At 46.1% G+C, this 19,761-nt stretch overlaps 1 protein-coding gene across 8 annotated transcripts in view; it reads left to right on the top strand.

The window, feature by feature from the left end:
- The window catches only part of LOC1276854 (uncharacterized), a 276,309-nt gene extending 257,317 nt beyond the window's left edge, over positions 1–18,992 (top strand). For all 8 annotated transcript variants that reach the window (XM_061643829.1, XM_061643825.1, XM_061643826.1 and 5 more), the window contains 11 exons: positions 1,072–1,164; positions 10,131–10,254; positions 12,123–13,020; positions 13,355–14,268; positions 14,354–14,515; positions 14,588–14,791; positions 15,775–16,033; positions 16,106–16,378; positions 16,460–16,790; positions 16,854–17,261; positions 17,329–18,992. In XM_061643829.1, coding sequence (XP_061499813.1) covers positions 1,072–1,164; positions 10,131–10,254; positions 12,123–13,020; positions 13,355–14,268; positions 14,354–14,515; positions 14,588–14,791; positions 15,775–16,033; positions 16,106–16,378; positions 16,460–16,790; positions 16,854–17,261; positions 17,329–17,636 — 3,974 coding nt within the window. In that variant the 3' untranslated portion in view covers positions 17,637–18,992. The remainder of the gene's footprint in view (positions 1–1,071; positions 1,165–10,130; positions 10,255–12,122; positions 13,021–13,354; positions 14,269–14,353; positions 14,516–14,587; positions 14,792–15,774; positions 16,034–16,105; positions 16,379–16,459; positions 16,791–16,853; positions 17,262–17,328) is intronic.
- Positions 18,993–19,761: the final 769 nt, after the last annotated feature.

The following is a 19,761-nucleotide window of genomic DNA, read 5'->3' as shown; positions in this document are numbered from 1 at the left end:
AGGTACAGGGGACGATCACCGTTGGGTCGTGATGGGCCCCAAGGTACGTCCTGGAAAACGGGATCAAATAAGCGAATCGTGTCCCATCTCGCAACCCATTTCTTCCTGCCGTCTGTTTGCACTCCCCACAGAAGAACGATCTTGTCCACACGTTCTTGGAGAGCAAACGCGCCGTTTTGTCCGCTTTCTCATACCAGCTCAGAGGTGTTACATTGAAGCTGCACACCGGCCCGAGCGTAAGGGTGTCCAGTGGACGCTTTCGCTAGCGGGAAGTTATCGGTGGCACGACTCGCATTGGGAGAGTAATAGGAGATGCAGAGGTTGATACACGATTTTTGCGTAATTTTCTTATCTGGGTTAAGTCAATGGAGATAGCGGATAAGAAGGCCAGTTGGTCGGCGCTTGGGGCCGGAAGTAAGGGTTGCGATGCAAAGTAGCTTTGTTGTTGCCTGCGTTGAACGTTGTGAAAGGCGTTGAAGCGTTGCCGGGCGTGGGAGAGAACAGCAAGAAAGTCTGGTCTGTTATACCTTGGTGTTGATGGTAAAAGGGGAGATAGCAAGGTTTATTTATATTCCGGCCTGCTACCGACGCATCGTTTGCCAATTTGGTGTGTAAACAGTTTTATTAGGTGGAAGTGGGTTGAAATTAGTCTGCATTGTTATCGTTTCTTTGTTTTTTGAGACGCTATGATCAGCTCACGTGCTGCCATAAATTACACATTAGGGTCTAGAGCTAAGCATTATTTGAAGGTCGTTTTGTGAGGTATGGTAACTTCATGTCTTTGCAACAAAAATTTGTTGAAAGATATTTAAAAATATCTTCTAATATTAGTCCTCCGTTAGGATCATAGACAAAAATTTTGGAATATTTAAAACTACGACGATTCAATACGACAAAATACTTTACTGAAACGTGTACAAATTGTTGAAAATCTGTAAAAATTCTGAACTCTGAATTCCACTTTGCCGAAAACAATTCTTCCCCTTTTTGCACTTTTTCACTGTTTTTCCCAACCCAAATAAGCAGCACACCACTAAACGTCTCATTCCATCTCGTTCACTACCATTTCAGCACCTCATCTGCCACCACCGCACGAGATCGTTGCGCCGCGTTCGATCCGCGAGCTACCAGAGAAACTTTTGACGTCAGGAATTTCAATACCAGGTACGTGTGCACGTGACCCCGCTTCCTGTCCACAACCAACAGACACGCGTGTCCCCATCCGTTTTGATTTCCCACATCGATTGTCACATGATCCCACCACAAACTTCCTCAATCCAACGCAGGGAGGACCTGAAACAAGCATGTGGGGCACAGTGAAAAACACTTTTCCTTTCCATCCGAACCGTGTACGATCGACGACCAAATTGCGCTCGCCCTGCGGTTTGCGGACGAACCTTCGCACAGATCAGATGGGATGGGATCCGTGTTCCGTTCGGCGAGCGGGTGAAAAGCAGCCAAACCGAAAACGGATCGTGCGTGCGTGTGCCGTCCAAGACGGAGGAACCTTGTCTGTCGTTTTTATTTGCCAACGGGGTACGTTCGTTCGAAGACGCGACACCTTCCTGAACCCTACCTGCCTGCGTGTGTGTGTGTGTGTGTGTGCGGGGAGCGCGGTCAATCAGACAGATGGCAACAGATTGTCATCCACCGATAGGGTCGACTATTATTGGCCTTTGAGCTTCCGTAGCTCTTGTCGTTGTCCGGGCGTCTCCGGATCAGACACACACACACACACACGAACGATCCACTGTCAATCGGTGGCTGAACCGTGGCTTGAAACCGAGGATTATCGGGGTGATGTCCGGGTGAAATATGAGGCCGACGACTCCCTGGAACTCCCGATACGGTAGAGTCTAGGGACTGGAGTCTCACGCGCTCGCAAAAAAAGGGGAAAGTCTCAGTAAAAAAGGCTAGACGCCACACACCGCTATTGCTGTCGATATAAATTAGCGGTTTGACATATCCTAACCTTGGGACTAATATTTCAAACAAACGGCCGACAGCGTGATGTTCGGGCGTGATCCGGGCTGGACTGTTTCTTTGCGCGATCGATTCGAGATCGTTTTTTTTTTTCAATACTTCACTACGCTTTCTGGTAGAAGAGAGATGGGACTAATTCATTTGCACGTGCTCTCGTTATTGGTGATTTCGAAGATGCGAAGAGAACAAACTACACTGATAATAGCAAGAGTTTGGTTCGATGATAAAGAAAGTAGCAATAGAAATCAAATTTGGATACTCATTCTTGGCTTATTTGGAACACAAATTAGACATTTTAAAAAAAAGTAGGACCACACATTCCTTTCATCAACAATTTCTACTGTTCTTTTATCATTTAAGGTATACGCCATTCCCCAGAATATGTTTAAGTTCCTAGATAAATCAGATTAAATAGAAAACATCCTCTCTGCAAAGAGATGTTGATGAAAGTATTCTATGATTTCATCAAATTAGGGCCAAATTGAGTCATTGAAGTAATTAAATTGATCAACCATTCCTTTTGCCTTTCTAGTCTCAGCATATCAGAATGAATAACGTAATAGACTCCTTAAAATACCAACCTGTATCGTACAATCATCCAACACAGTAATTTGTTTTGCTTGGGACATAAGTCACCGGCGTGTGGTCCCCTTTGCGGCGACGCCCGTACTAATTACTTTCTCTCATCGAAACCAAACCCAAACAAGAAAGTGTCACACCCGACACACACACACACACACACACACACACACACACACACACACACACACACACACGTAAGGCAGCGCCTCTCATGGCTATCTGAGGTATCGATCAGCCCTTAAGAAGGAGAGGCGCTTCGTTCGTGTGCTGCATTGCACCGGAGATTAGATCGAACACATGTAACCCGGCGGTCGATAACGATCTCCGAACATCAATCATCTCGCTGCACATCATAACCACCGAGCTCGGCCATCCCGTTGGCTGGCAACCTATTGACCAGACACACTCACACACACACACATGGGTACAAGAAGACACACGGTGCCCTTTTTGGTCAAAAAGCTCCGATCGCCACACAACAACAACAACAACGGCAATAGCAAACAACACAAAAGCCGGTTTTCGTGTTCAATAGCTGGTAGGAACAAATGACAACAACTCCTAAAATCTATATCTGTGCGGGGTCCAAGAAAGGGAGGACTGGCGGACCCGCAGCGAGCGGACGACATGCAACATGAACATAAAACTTACGTCGCACGCCCCAGCATAACCCTTGGCTGCGCCGGGAATGGCGCATACAGCCAGTGTGTGTGTGCTGCCACATAATTCCTTACCGTGCGGTCCACGGGCGCAGGGAATATCTTCGATTTGGATCCACAAGCCGAGGAGAAACAAGCATAACCACGGTGCACACATACGGCAGCGCTGGCATGCATTCCTGCCTGGCTGCCTGGCTTCCCCTTTTCGGGCGAAGAAAAGAACCCCAACTGGCGGTGGCCGGTGGCGCTTTCCGCGCATGCTGCGGCGACGGCGGAAACAAATGACTGATATTTATGCTGCGCCGCTTAGTGCTATTGTTGGTCTTTGGCCCTTTTTTTCGAAGGGTTTCATGTGGACTGTAGAGTCCTCTGCTCCTCCATCTCTTCCCGTTGCTTTCAAAGGTGATGTCCGCGAGAGTGACAGAGAAGCAGCCCCGGAGCGTTTTGCTACCTTCACAAATCCCCCTCCGGTGGTTCGCCCACCGAAAAGGGGTTCGTGTCTTGTTGTACGCCGCAGTAGTTTCTAGCGATCTTGTCTAGCTTCCAGTGTTGAGCGTCTGTACCAGCTGTACTATTGCTACGCTAAGCTCGAGGGTCGAGGGGAGAGTAGATATATATGGAAGGAGGAGTAGGTTGGTAGTTTTCTGCGCCTGGATGCGGTTACCTTTGTGCCATTACACTAATCGCCATTGGATGCCATCAGATCCAATGAGCATATTTATACATTTTCCATCCATCATATCCGTTGCAGCGGGTGGCGCATGTGTGTGTGTGCAGTTTGTTGCATATACGCCTGTTGCACAATCGAAAAACGACGTCCCGCGTCCGTTAATCCCTCGCTGAAGGCCGTTTATGAATCATTGTTTCGCTGGAGCAGAAGCATAATTAATGCCTTCCAATTTGGGCGCATTTGTTGTGTATTGATGTACTGCTGCCACTTGCTCGTATCTATTGATTGATATGTGATACTCTGTGGGTGTGCGTTTGGTTTGTAATACGTCACCATATCGCTTGGAATTATCTTTTTAAATGACAAAAAGGAGGCACTTTTGGGGCTTAAACGTAACAGAAAATTTGTCTAGTCAGTGTTTATCATGGCTAAGTGTTTCAAATTAGTTTCTTGAATAAATGGTAGTTTTGTTTTTTTTTTATATTAGGCTTTTGCCGTATTATTGTCATAAAGTTTTTTCTTCTTCTTTTTAACCAACATTAATTCATTTTGCTGTGTTTGAAGTATCACAAAATATGTTCTATTGCTTTTAATTTATTTTACAATTTCCACACAACTTGTTATGATTCGTCTTATGTTTTGATACTTTCTTTGAAATCCATACGATGTACATTTTTTATTTTGAATTTATTTAATTCTTGTCATTCCTTTATTACTCCTATTTAGTTTATTTTAGTGTAGTTAGATTTTGCTTAATTTTTGTACTTTTTATATAAATTATGTCCTTTCCATTAATTATTCTACTTGCGTAGTTTTTCAGGAGTTCTTATAGTTGTAGGACACTGTTTAAATTCTTTCCTGTAAGAAGTGACTCTATAGCACCCTTTTTGGATAGGTTATTTGGAAATTCTTATTAGAGTTATTAAAAAAACGTACTATAGAGCCATATTCCCATTATATCAAGTTTATTTCCCAGAGAAAAGAATAAAATCCCTGAGAAATTCTGCAAATCCCTGTGTTTCACATTAAAACCATATGTGTTAAATGTGAAATAAAGAATTTGCAGTTTTAAACAGTGTGTTTTTGTAATTTCGAGTTTATTGAAAAATACGAGATATCGTAAAATGAAAAAAAAAATGTAAAACTATAGCTTCAAAAAGAATCATCTATCATTAAACATTCACCAAACTTTCTTAATTCTTATTAATCTCATTCAAACTCGCAAAATTACTCATATACAAAAAGAAACAGTTCCTTTTCCCTATTTTGAAGGTTTTGGATAATAAAGAATGAACGAGACAAAAAGTCAGCCCCTTATGTGCAACAAATGTGTGCAATATGTTGACACCAACCGCATTGTTGTCCAGCGTTCCAGTTGAACAAGCCTCATTAGCTAATACTTCGTGTGTGCCACGATGCATGCCACATGATTGACTGACACCGTACACGCTTTTACCACTCGCGAAACACACATCAAACACACCCAGAACTTTGCAGAACGACAATCCGCTACAGCAACACAGCGCGAATGGTGCTGCTAAGAATTAAACACGATCCACCGATTCGCTGCAATTCTTGTTCTGGCCGCATGTTCCTGGCTCCTGCCTGCCTGCCGCTCAAGAACGAAGCCCTTCCCATATTCTCAGAGCGCCCCCCCCGTTCTAGAACATGACATGTGTTTTACCGTGCGAGAATACGTGACGAATGCGCACAACCCGGGTGTGATCGAATTTTAATATCTCCCCTCCCGTTTTTTGCAGTGTGTGTGTACGTATGTTTTGGGTTCATATTTATGCAACCGACCTAGTTTTGATCTCTCGTTCACAGTCGATCCAGGAGCACCAACCGTATTTACATTCCCGGGGGCGCGCGCGCGCTCATTTTTCTAGCTAGGATCGGCGGTGAAGCATAAATTCGTTAGCAAAAACTGTCAGAGGTCGGGTTAAGTGTGGGGCTCCGATCGCTCCACAAACAGCAGAAAGCCCAATAACACACAGCATATGTTTGTTGAGCAGTTTGTCGGAATGCGGTACCGAACGGTATCCTTCCCATTCGTTTGCACTTTGGCTTCACTTGTGCGAAACCAGAACGCGAAATTGAAGCGCTTGTGTGCGGCGAGTTTTATAAATAAACATCTCAACGTGAGCGGGAAACAAAAGCCGCCAACCCAGCCAATTCCAAGGTCAGCTTGGGGCAAGCAAAGGAGGCTGCGAAGGTTTTGGTTGGAGCTAAAGTTTTTGCTGATTCGAAGCAATTTGTCACATTATGCATGATCGTTTCGGGATGCTGATCGTGCGACGGTGAAGCGCAGGGTGAGATTGTTGCTATTCAATCTTCCAATTGGTGTAGCGAATGGCAATTCGTTACAGGGAAGTGTGCAAGCCATTTCGTGGCTTTCTCGTAAGCTCCAGAGAACAACGTACACGTTACTCGAGAAAATCGTACATTCAATCATCGCATCATGTATGCTTTCTTTCTAACGATTTGCCCGAAAGGCGGCTTGCCTTGGAAACGAATTCGGGAGGGCCACCGCTCCGCGATCAGCGTTATCGAAATTGATACATCTTTTAAAATTCCGCCTTTTACAAAAACAAAAAAGCAAATTCCTCCGGTAAGGGTGGAAGGTTAAAGATTATCCCACACTAGGCGCAAAAGGTTATTTATCGCACGACCCAGGCAGGCAGGCAGGCAGCCAGCCTCGCTTGGAAGACAAATGCATCTCGTTAAGTGCATCACTCATCCGGTGGCTTCTCGGTAGCTCATATCAAGACAAAGGCACGAACCCGTGAGCTCACTCTGAAGCTCTGAAGCCCCCAAAGCAGAAGAGGAGCCGAAAGCCGGTGTTTATGCATTAATGTAATCCGAGAGATTAAGCGTAAAGAAAAGAGCCTTTCATCCGGAGGCGTTCGCACACGGGTGCAGTTTTTGCCAGACGTCGTTGCCGTCGTCATCATGACATGAAGTGAAGCACACAGTGAATGGAGCGCTTACGCATTTACATTCAGTTTTACATGCATTTCGTGGGGTGGCTTTTGTGCCGTTTTTTTGTGCCAGTAAGAGGCAACACGAACGGGGAGCAGAGGACTCTGCTGCACTTATTTAACGATGTCTTCATCCGTCGGGTGCCGTGATTTTCTGCTCGTTAACGAAAATTTATTACTATTTGTTGCGCGGCGCCCCCACAAAGCCCGCAAGGACCTTGGGGCGAGATGACGGTATCCTGACGCCGCTCCCCACCGAACGATTAACTAATGGAGCCGCGCAAATGCTCACACGCAATTAGCCGATCGTTTGACGGTGAGGTGGAGCGGTTTTCTTTCTGCAATGGTGAGTGTGTGTGTGTGTGTGTTGTCATCGAAGCGAAGGCCCTCAAAACGTGGATTGATTCATCGCTTGTACGTTTTCTCAAAAGCTCTCCCGACTGCCCTCGGGTAGAATGCTGTCACTTTTCCCGACATCATTACGCCCGACTTTCACCCTTCGCGTGGTGTAGAATTTCTTCACACTCTCCCCCTCTCTCTCTCTCTGACCCGCCGCCGGGAATTGTCTAATTTGTCCTGCGGGCGATCGGGCACATGCTTCCTTTTATGACTGCATTTTACTTCTCCTTCCCTGCTCGTCTCGCTGCTCGCTTTAGAGCTTCTTTAAGGAAAGGTGTCGGTGACCCCCCGGGCGGGCGGACGGGCATACTATTGAAAAATGAAAGTGTCAATCAGTGGACGTGTGGACGGGGTGGGAGCGATGCTGTTTCGCCCGCTTTATCACCACCATTGGCGCTTCGTCGGTGATCGTCGGTTGGGCGTTGGGGCGTTTGCTGCACGGTTTTCTTTTAATGAGCCTCAAATGGGGTGGACCGTTTTGTTCGCGGCTGCCACCATCAATGGCAGCGGGCACACACCGACACAGAATGATGAATGGAAGCCCGGTTCGATGGGGCTATATGGGGTTATGAAATACGAATGCATGTGAAGAAAGGAAGTAGAAGGGTAGCGACACGACGTGCTTATTTATATCTAACCTTTTTCATACTTCAATAAGGAGTTTATGTTTTTCAAAATGTAAGGATTTCGTTGAAAGTTAGAAATAGATGAGAAAGTTACATCATGGAAAGGTAGAGTTTTAAGAATAAATAAATTAATTTCCAGGTCCATTTTGGGTGCTTATTTCCCGACTTAAGATACAAGTCCTGGGACGTAGTCTACATACCTACCTAACTGCGGACGACTCCACTACAAATTCCTGTTTCAGTACTCTGCTTCTTAAGCCGGAATCTATCAGGCTACAGATTATCAGGATATTCGACGTAACTGCAAGAACGTATGCAGCTTCCTCCTCATCTTTAAGCACCTCTTTAGAACCTTAGGATCTTATCTCAGAACCTAACCTAATATCTGTATATGCTGTGTGATAACCCTAGCGTTAACAAGAACCATTTTCAGAATTATCAAATCACATCTCTTTAAATTTAAGTCTTCTTCCTTCGGTATTTCTGAATTGAATATCTACTGTCTCCGAACTAGAGGGACATTTAACGCATCATTGGCATAACAGAGTTCAACGATCATACCTTCTAGACAGATCCATCCGTTTTCAATTACAGAAATTGCTGATTTGGTGATATAAATCAAGAAATACTGATCATGAGATAAGAACTTCAGCCTCGATCGTTGAATATTGTCAGTATAATAGACAACATCTCATACAACTCTTTCATACAATTCTCAGACCTAGAAACTCAGACTCATCTCATACAATTCAAGCCTGAAAGACTCACTCATTGAAGTCGATTCGAGACATACAATCAATGCTAAAATGTTATTTTGATGTACTTAAAATATCCTAGAGAGCATAATACAAAAAATTAACAACATATCCACCGTCTTGCTGCACTAATCGACGCTACACTTATCATCTTCACGCATTTATCACGCTTTCCGATGTTCAATGACCACTCCACAGGCAACAAATCACCCCGAACACACACACACACGAACGCATACAAACCCTTCCCCCAGGTCTTTCCATGCAACGCCATTGCCAAACTAAACGGCGCAAAGAATCGAACCGAAAGATCGAAAGTTTCCGATTGCAACTTGAAGTAAAACTGCCCCAATGTTGCATGTTACACCCCCGTGGGTTGGCTGCTGGCCACTTATGTTTCTTTTTCACTTTCTGTGTGCGGCTTTGTTTTTTTTGCTATACCATCCTCACGAAACGTATACAACCAATCTAGATAACATCCAATGTCAGAGGGTCAGAGCGAGCGGATCGGATCATTCTTTACGTTGCGGGACCTGCCAAAGAAAGGGCAGGACACACAAACTCACACTACTCCGTCCGGTGAAGAAGACAGCCGCAAGATTTACGCACTTTCGCTCTCACTTTTCAACGGAAGATGCTATCGCGTTTACGCAATGAGTTCATCATCTCAAACCCTTCCCTTCGTGGAGGAGGCAGAAGGATTCGATCTTCTTCTTGCGGAACGATTTTTTTTCGAATCCATTTTAAAATGCGCCTTAATATACCCTAAGAATTGGCGAACAAAAACCAAACCGAAACGACCTGCAAACGACTCCCGTTTTGCAGCCGGAAAAACACCGGAAACTATCCGTCCCCCCTCGGCCGAGAGTCAAGACACACATTCCAGTCTCCGAAGCTGTGTGGAGTTATTTATTTTTGCCGCACTTACACACTTCTTCGACGATAAAATTAAATATAAATCACTTTCACGCGAATTTTGTACTGCCGACGCTGGCTGGCGCTGGTACATCGAGCGCTCGTAGTAGTTGTCGTAAATAACGTGGTGGTGGTGGAGCGTCGAAGCCAATGTCGAAGCGAATAGGCGAGCAGGCGATTTCTATTGATTTATTTGCTTTATATTTCCCGAGCCGGTGGGACGGTGATTTCCACGGGTTGATTAAATGCAGGGACGGATTTCCTCGTCCAAGGCTCGGTGGAGACCGCTAGCAATGTTGTTACATTGTACCGCGGACTTTTTCCGCGAAGCGTCGTGATCGCAGGTGTGCGTTTATTCGGAAGTGTTTGCTGGTTGGGATATTGGAGCACATGTTGTTGATGGGAGGATCTTTAAATGTCGAGTAGATGATCTTGTTCGTGTTGAGGGATTGCTCTAGCCTCGTGACTTAATATTAGACCTTGGAACATATCTCTTCTGAATTCTGAATCAACTGACGACTAATTTACTTCTCCTATTTCTACTCCTCCCCCCCCAACAGGAACGCACGATCGCTCCGGTACGCCAATCATCTACATCGAGGTGGAGAAAATGCTCGCATCGGGCCTGAACTGTTACGAAATTGCCACCGTGCTACTGTACTACAACACTCTGCCGATCCAAAGGTAAGCGTAGCATCTCCTGAAAGAGAGTAGCAGGATCATCCTGAACATGATGAAGAAGAGCACCCACTTTACCATATATACACTAATTTGTGGCAAGATTTACGAGCTCAGCATCACTGGAACTTGTTGCACATGATGCAATGATGAAATGCAGTGCAGTGCTCGTACCATTCTTTCGGTTAAAGTTTAAAATTGATTTCACTGATATCGTAAATCATGCAGTGCGCGTACTCTTGTGCGTGTTGTTGTGCTGTGCAGGAGAGTGCACTTCTCATACCGTTACGCACAAGCAGAAGGGCAGGTAAAGATTACGCTGCAGTACATAAATCATGGATGGCAAACTACACAAATGCCATAAGCTATGGGGGCTTGTACTGTATTGACAAGGTAAACGAGATTTTGAGTGAAGTCACCCGATATTTTCATGTAGCGCAAGTAATTATAACCTTCTCGAATCGGATGATCGAATAACATTATCGACATATGCAGGTTCTTTCAGCTGGATCAGCGCCATGAAATATTAAGTACTATCAATTATTTTAGCTCAATTCTGACTTTAAAAAAATTGTTTTTAATGCTCGAATCACTTGGAAATACTAATTTCAGGAATTGATATTTGGGTATGAACCTTGGTTGCCATTTTTCATTATTTTTAGTTGTCAATGAGAATTGTCATATTATGCCTAAACAGTATTTACTTTTTGTTGACTTGATAAGCGGGGTGTTTTGGAGCAATCCCTTGGTAAAGTCGTCAACTCGCACGACTTAGCAACATGCTCGTCGTGTGTTCAAATCTGATACACCGTAGCAAGGACTTGACTAAATCTGGCTGCTTTGTTGTGTGGTTCTCAATAAGCCTCAAAAGCCTGTGTGAAAGGCTTGATAGCGTAGATCGCGTTACCGGCAGTAAGAAGTGACTTGATAAATTTGACAAGTATATTATAATTTTGTGAAGTTGGAGTTTTTTGCTCATAGACAACTTGAAATCAAAATATTAAATCTAGGCTTCAAATCCATAATTCTTTTTTGCAAGCAATTTCCTGCTCACTACATTCTCGGTAGACCGAATGTTCGTACATTCTCGGTAGACCGAATATTATGAATTGAAATTATTTGGAATATTGTCTGGTTTACAAGTAAAGCTGATAAGAGTTCTTGATAATGGCAAGGAGTTCCAGTTAGTATTCCTGAGCGTCCCAAGACAAGCCTAAGATTTCGATTATTCAAGAATATGATCAACATCAACAAACATTACGTAGGACTATCAGTCTATAGAATCCAATGTTTTTCTTTTCCAATATTGAAATATTTAACATATTTCCTGGGATCATCGATATTCTTCGGGCTACAATTAAAAAAAAAAAGCAGCATTGAAATATTTATCATTCAACTGAATGCTTTGAACAGCGTTGAATCATGAATTATTTATGTTTTTTTTTTCTCAAAAATACGATTGGTCAAATTCCTTGCCCAGCCTGACGCTCAGAATATACCCGCAAGCAATTGCTTCTCTCTTTACCACGTTTTAAAATTCTCTCCCCTGATTGTGAGCCAAAACACGCCAATAATATAAATTCCCTCAAAAGTTTGAAAGCACCATCACGATTCCTTTTAAAAAAGAAAAACCAATGTACAAACACGGCACGGACACCGCAACGACGCATATAATTGAAACAAACAACCCTGCCCCGATCATTTATCACAATCGAACGTGGTAATTATGGACATTTTTCTTCGCATTTCCTTTCCTTTCGCGTTCTAAAAATGAAATGAAAAAAAAAATCCTCGCTCCCAGCCAAACACACGATCCACCAACTGCGCTCCGTCGTACTAACGGCAAGAATGTTCTTTCTCTTCTCCCCCGACAGACCCACCCATTACGCGCTTCACCTGCTGGTGAACGAAAGTGGGCAGCTTCACTTTCTCGACACGATCGAGAGCACGCTGCAACTGCTCGACGGCCATCTGAAGCTGTCCGCCGTCTTTGTCTCGGGCGGGTATGACGCCGGTGGTGTCGATCAGCAGCAGCAGCATCATCCACCGAAGGAGTACCTTCGGCCGGGCAGCGTACGCGTCCGCTATCTGAACAACGAAACGGTGAAGAACTTTATCAGCACGGACAATCTGCCGATCCAGTGCTGCGGGTTTTACGTGCACGATCAGCGCGAGTGGGTCGACTTCTTCCAGCTGCTCGAGCAGCTCCAGCAGCAGTGCGTTGAGACGGGGCGCCGCCTAGTGGCCGTGCTGGGTGACTTGCGCGGTGTCGAGTCGCAGACGAACCAGAATCAGAACCAGCAGCAGCAGCAGCAGCAATCGCACCACCATAACCACCTCCAGAACGGTACAGCAACCACCCGCCGTCAGCTGCACTCGCAGCACCGGGCGCTCAGCCGGGCGCTGATGGACTCGGAGCTGCAGAGCCTGCGCCGCAAGGGCCCGAACACGATCCAGCGGCTGCAGGACAAGCTGACGGTGATCAACAATAGACAAACGCTTAAGCAAACCAAAAATTTAGTTAGAGCCCTTAGTGTAGATAGTAGCGCGCGCGGTAGCGTTAACGGAGGAGGCACCAACGGCACCGAAAGCACCACCAACGGCGTCGGTGGCGTCGAGCAGGACATTATTAATGGCCGGCTAGCGGAGGTGATTGCCATCTACGGGGAGGTGGATCGGGCGGCCCGCAAACTCGAGCAGCTGACCGAACAGCGCCGGGAGCGGCTGCGCGAGATGACCCGCCAGCGCGCCCTGGACGACGAAATCAATGAGGTGCGTATAAGGGAACGGGTACTTGTTTTTTTTTTTTGTTCCGCATACTCTTCTGACCTCGAAAAACCCCGTGCACCACACCCCGTGTTGTGGTGTGTGTGTGTGACTTTCTCCACTTGTTGGAGCTACAGAAAAAAACGGAAGAAAACACTGATTTAATCGATTTATAAATTATACATTAGCTGCGTATGAATTATCACACCCCCTTGGGAGGGAGAGAAGCGCACGATGATGAAACCGATCGTGGTGCGCCACCGGAAACACAGACGCTGAACCAGTCTTTTGATATTGTGTCTCTCTGCTCTTTGTGTTTTGTTGCCTTTTCTTCCCCCAGGTCATTTGCTGGATGCGCAACGAAGGTGAACAGTCGCTGCGTACGTTCAGCGATCCGGCCGCGCTGGAGTGTCCCGATGCGGCCAAGGAGAGCGAGACGCAGTTCGAGCAGTTCTACTACACCGCCCGCAAGCACGTCAGCAAGGGCCGCGACCTGTGCGACGCGTCCGGCGAGCTGGAGATAATGCGCGACAACCTGAAGCTGCTGAAGGACTGCGTGGACGAGTTCCAGGAGCGGTTGGAGCGGGTGCGCGAACGGATCGAAGGTGCGGCCCGGCTGCACAGCCTGCTCGGCATGCAGCAGCTCAAGCTGGACGATGACATCCGGACGGAGATGCTGAAGCTGGCGGAGAAGATCGACGCACCGGGTCGGTTGATCGAGCGCTGCCGGCGTCTGTCGATGCCACACGGCGGTGGTGATCAGCACGATAGTTCATCCGGAAAGGAGGAGGACAGTTCCGTGAGCAGTGGACAGCACTTCCTCAACCATCAGAATCATCCTAACAATAGTAGCAACCACAACAACAGTACCAGTGATAATATAAGTTTAGATATAAGCATGTCGGATGATACGATCACCGCCACCAGCACGCCGGAGAAGGGCAAGCTCGGGCAGTGCTTACCGCCACCGCCACCATTACCAGCTCTGGCGACGCCTCTGCCAACGCTTACCGAGCAGGGTGACGATCAAGGACAGGATGCGAGCCAGGGTGTGACGATGAGACATCCGAAGGGACATCATCATCACCATCACCACCATCACCACCATCATCACCATCAGCGGCACGACGAGGAGGATGAGGAGCTGTCGAAGATGGCGGACTCGGGGCTGGGCGGTTGCGATCGGTGCGAGGGTAACGCGAAGCTCGAACGGACCTGCTCCTGCCAGAGCTTCGACGATCCGAAGAACGTTTGGTAAGCTGCTCTTGGGTAGAAGATTGCATTATGGCGTTGGTACTAACATGAATTCTGAATTCTTCCCAATTACCCCCCAACACAGCAACAACAGTGACGATCTGGATGAGGATTGCTTTGAGGGCATCTCAAAGCCACCGCTGGATCTGCAGATACCGCTGCAGGCGAATGCGCATCTCTACTGCCATGCGTCCAACCTGCAGCTAGACTACGAGGAGAACAATCCTTTCGACCAGAAGACGCAAAAGTAAGTACCTGTAGTTGAGGATCTCAGTATAGGGAGTCACACTAACATGCTCTTTCTCTCTCTCTGTTGTAGAACGCTTCTATTGATCATGCGCGAAATGATTGGCACAGAACGCGACTACGTCCGCTCGCTGCAGTACGTGATCGAGAACTACACGCAGGAGCTGTTGCGCGAGGACATTCCGCAGGCGCTGCGCGGCCAGCGGAACGTCATCTTCGGCAACATCGAGCGGATCTGCGAGTTTCATCGGCAGCACTTTCTAAGCGAGCTGGAAAGGTAATGATGATGCTATTGCGATGTGTTGTTATGTCCGATTACCAGGCTGTCCAATGGCTTTACGCGAGACTGTCTGGGTGTTTTTCGTCCGTAGGTAAACCATCCTCAAGGGTCCAACGGCTTGCATGTGTGTGTGTGTGTATGTGGAGATGAACAAGGACTTGAACTGAACGACTGACACTATATATGTGAAGCCACTTTTACGCAAGTCAAGTATAGCTTTGGTTTATCGCATGGAACTGACAACAAGAACAGTAGATCCTCACTGAGATATATGGGTGATGTTCTGAGTTGTAGAGGACGTTGTAATGGTGGAGTCACATTTGTATCATACTTAGACTCTATAAGCCCTTTTTCTCTGTCTCTTAGACTCTCTACAGTTCTTTCGTTCTATAGTGGAGGATGTGTCTACAATATCTTTCTGTAATTGGGGTTAACAATCATATCTGAACATATTTAGAGCCTAAATTGTGAATAGTTAGATATCTTCTCAAGATTACTATTCCCAATCGTATATTAACGAAGTAGAGCCGGACAACCTTTTCATTCTCATAGATGTATCTTCTTTTTCGGAATTAACATCCCTGCCCATACACCTACAGTGTACATAAATATTAAACATAATACGACTCTGTGTACATATACTCAACTAAACAAACGCCTAGCCACTTAAGGACCACTTCTCACTGCCAAAGAGTTCTCTTTCAGCTGTTTGCGCAAGTTTGCGTCCTCTGAAGCGTACTGCGTTAGCCGTGCGGACTAGCGAGTGGATTGTCCATAACCACATGCGCTTCAATCCAAGCAACATAGGCTGACCAGGCAGGCATACACAGTGGAAGACATAACCGTAGCCCTCTCACCATGACAACGGCAAACCGAAATAATTGTACCGAACTTCCGACATGACACGAGCCGAGTAGCCACAGACGTTAGCTTGACACGCTTACTTATCGCACGTGCGTTTTGTTTTCTCCACTCTCTAGCTGCGAGCATCACCCGCTAAAGGTAGGGACCGCGTTCCTGCGGCACGAGTCCAAGTTCTACCTGTACGCGCTGTACAACAAGAACAAACCGAAGAGCGACTCGCTGATGAGCGAAAACGGCACGCAGTTCTTCAAGACGAAGCAGATCGAGCTGAACGACAAGATGGACCTTGCCTCGTACCTGCTGAAACCGGTCCAGCGGATGGGCAAGTACGCGCTGCTGCTACAACAGCTCATGAAGGCGTGCGCTGATTTGCAGGTAGGTTGCAAACTTCACATCTCCAAGAATTGAGGAAAAGACTGTAAAAACCTTTGTTTATCCTGAACACAGCACACGAATAGCAATGCGGAGATACTGGAAGATCTGGAGATGCTGCAGAAGGCGGAAGAGATGGTACGGTTCCAGCTGCGCCACGGTAACGATCTGCTCGCGATGGACAGTCTGCGCGACTGTGACGTGAACGTGAAGGAGCAAGGGCGGTTGTTGCGCCAGAACGAGTTCCTCGTTTGGGAGGGAAAGGCAGGCAAGAAGTCGCTCCGGCAGGTGTTCCTGTTCGAGGAGCTGGTACTGTTCAGCAAGGCGAGACGATTCCCGGACCGGAAGGTACGTTAAGATGACTTCAAAGAATCATAAACAGTGGTAATCACTAATAATTGATCTCTCTGGTCTCATTTTTGGAACTAGAATTTGGACATCTACATCTACAAAAACAGCATTAAAACGTCCGACATTGGGCTGACGGCGCATGTCGGTGATTCGCCCTACCGGTTTGAGATTTGGTTCCGCAAGCGCAAACCGGGCGACACCTGGACACTGCAGACGATGAGCGAGGACGTGAAGAATGCGTGGACGGAGGAAATCTCCAAGCTGCTGTGGAAGCAGGCCAAGCGAAATCGTGAAATTCGGCTAGCGGAGATGTCCTCGATGGGCATCGGTAGCAAGCCGTGTCTGGACATACGCCCGAGTCAGGATCAAATTAACGATCGATCGATCAGCATCTCGCAGCTTGGAAAGGGTAAGTGGGAATTTCCTATCCCTGTCTGTTCACTTGTTTCTAATGAAATGCCATTTTTTACAGCACCGAAACTGCGCAACTCCTTCATGGGCACGCTGCCCGAATCGAAGTCCAGCAAACGACCACAGTCGATCATTTCCGTAAGTTCTTCGTCGTCGGGCAGTTCGTCGGTTAGTACAGGAACGAGTTCCACGACGAGTGGATGCGAGGCCACGACTGTGAGCGTTAGCGGTAACAGTAATAGCTCCTCGGGTACGTCCTCTGCTGTTAGTAATAGTGGCAGTAGCAGCAGCAGTAGCAGTAGCAGCAGTAGTGGCAGCAGCAGTGCTAGCAGCACCACAACGACCAGCATCACGACCGCCGGCAAGCGGTTAACGCTCAGCATCACCGACCCGAATGCTCCGGCACCTCTGAAGACGAGCTACAAGAAGCATCAGCGTTCAACGACACTCGTGAGCCAATGTTCTATGGGTAAGTTCGGCTATAAGCTCAAGAATTTGGTAGAGAAATTAAGATCTTTTGTTCCTCCGCCCCACAGAGAGTGGCATAATAGCTGATATTTCGCTCAGCCCGGACGAGGTGCTGGACAATCCGCACTGGCCACACCACCATCCCCATCACCACAACAACAACAACAACAACAACCATCACTTACCAAAGCATACCAACCTGAAGAAGACGCACAGTCTGGCGTCCTCCACACACAGCTCTGGCCCTATCTCGCTGCCCATCACGCTGCTACCGTCCGAGGACGGCACGAAGGGTGTCGACGGTAAGCCGGACACCCTGTCACCGACGGTTGAGCCAGCCGGCGACAACGGCACTACCATAACGGTGCATCTTTAAACTCCATAACTCCACTATTGGAATTCAAAAAAAAACAAAAAAAACCTGTACAAACCGTTCCTGGTCCTTGTGTGTGTGCGTGCGCGTGTATCTCTGAGTGCATGACTGCTGTGTGTATGTTTGTTTGCGCGTGTGCGTGTGTGTGTGTATTTTAGAGATTTAAGATTTAATGGCCACATTCGCGTGACTACTTGTAAGAGTATAGGGAGCTGAAGAAGAAGAAGAAGAAGAATTAGGAGATCGCGTTATTATCGATTACTTTTCATTACTAAATCACTAAATTAAATAATGGATAGTATTACGCTTAGTTTGTAATGTCTATTATTTTACCTTATACAAACAGTAACGAGTAAATTAAGAGTTTTGCACGCTTGCATGTGTATAATAAGGCGCCGAAAAAGCATATTGTTAGCAAGGCAGAGAGTAGTAAGTGTGTGTGTGTGCGGTAAGAAAAAACCATGAAAAAAATACAAAAACAAAAACTAAAAAAGTTTAAAACTACAAGGAAGCAGGATTGATTGTTGAGCAGGTGAAGGAAATGAGAGAAAAAGGATAAATTAAATTTACAAACAACAACAGCAACAAAATAAACACACACAAGAAAGGAACAAAATAGAAAATCGGACAGGAAGATAACACAAAACATTCGATAAGGATCAGCTCTTAATGTGAAGGAAAGTAATTTATTGTACTCTAGCGTGTTAACTTATGTCTGTGTGTGTGTCGTTAGCGAGGGAGAGAAAAAAAACCAGCTGGAATTGATAACCGTAACGCAAAGCAGAACTTGGTTTTAGCTAAGACATTGACGATTTACTCTATTCGTATTTTATTCCACATTCTTGCTTGCTTTCCCTTTCTTTTATAAATTATTATTTCTTTTTGGATAGTTGAAGCTGAGGCTGGAGACAGCACACATAACACACTCAACAGTAATGAAGGCGTGAGTTAGTTTTACCAACGAGAGAGAGAGAGAGAGAGAGAGAGAGAGAGAGAGAGAGAGAGAGAGAGAGAGCTAAATAGTTTGTTTCAAAACATTTTTAACATAACTCCTTCAGGCAGCAGGTTCATATTCATTTAAATTAAAAATAACTGACCTTCTTCCGTTCGTGCTTTGAATTTCCGTTTTTATTGTTTCCATGTTTATGAGCCTAGTTACAAAGTGAACGTGTTGCGTACATGTTGCAACACTAACGCGTGTCTCTGCTAAGTGCTATCCCTTATTCGCTACTTTATCCCATTACTAAGTGTCGGTAGTGTAGGGAAAATGGAGCATGCGAAAGAGAACGGGCAGCATTGTAGCAAGAGATGGAAGGATATGTAATAAGAAATATATAGTATTTTATTTACCTGTAAAAATGGGTTCTTTTGTAGTTACGTTTCATTGAAAAAAACCGAAATATTACTTTAAAATAAATGTTTAAAAAATACATTTCATTATTTGTTTAAATCCTTCATAAACTTGATCGTGTTGAGTTTGAGAAACACTGGGCTTATTTAGAACATTGCGCGTTTTGCATAACCTCAGGCGTATACAGTGCAGTCCAAAAAACACCAATCGTCTCTCTCACTCCTACCTTTGAGGGATGGCGACCAATCGAAACGCTACCAGCGCGGACCAAAATACCAGGCGTCGTAACAGGAGATCATCCAAATCAGGAGGTAGCTCTATCGATCCACACTCTCACCATGTCTCGCTCTCACTTGTGGTAGCTTCTCTCTCTCTCTCTTATAGGGCGCATCACATGCTCTTATCATACGAGAGGAAAGATGACGAAGAGAGTATGCATCCTCTCTCTCTCTCGCTTCTTTGAGAGATGCTGTGACCAATCGAACGCTACCAGCTCGGACCAAAATACCAGGCATCGTAACAGGAGATCATCCAAATCAGGAGGTAGCTCTATCGATCCAAACTCTCACCATGTCTCGCTCTCGCTAGTGTGAGAAGATCTAAAGCTCCTCTCTCTTATTGAGCGCTTATCGCATGCTCTTATCATACGAGAGGAAAGAAGACGAGCGGAGTGAGCTCTCTCTCGCTCCTTCCGCTACCTTTGAGGGATGCTGCGACCAATCGAAACGCTACCAGCGCGGACCAAAATACCAGGCATCGTAACAGGAGATCATCCAA

The sequence above is a fragment of the Anopheles gambiae genome, chromosome 2 (genome assembly GCF_943734735.2).
Source record: "Anopheles gambiae chromosome 2, idAnoGambNW_F1_1, whole genome shotgun sequence".
Lineage (NCBI taxonomy): Eukaryota > Metazoa > Arthropoda > Insecta > Diptera > Culicidae > Anopheles > Anopheles gambiae.
Note: the sequence above shows the minus strand (reverse complement) of the source record. Positions and strands in the feature narration are given on the sequence as shown.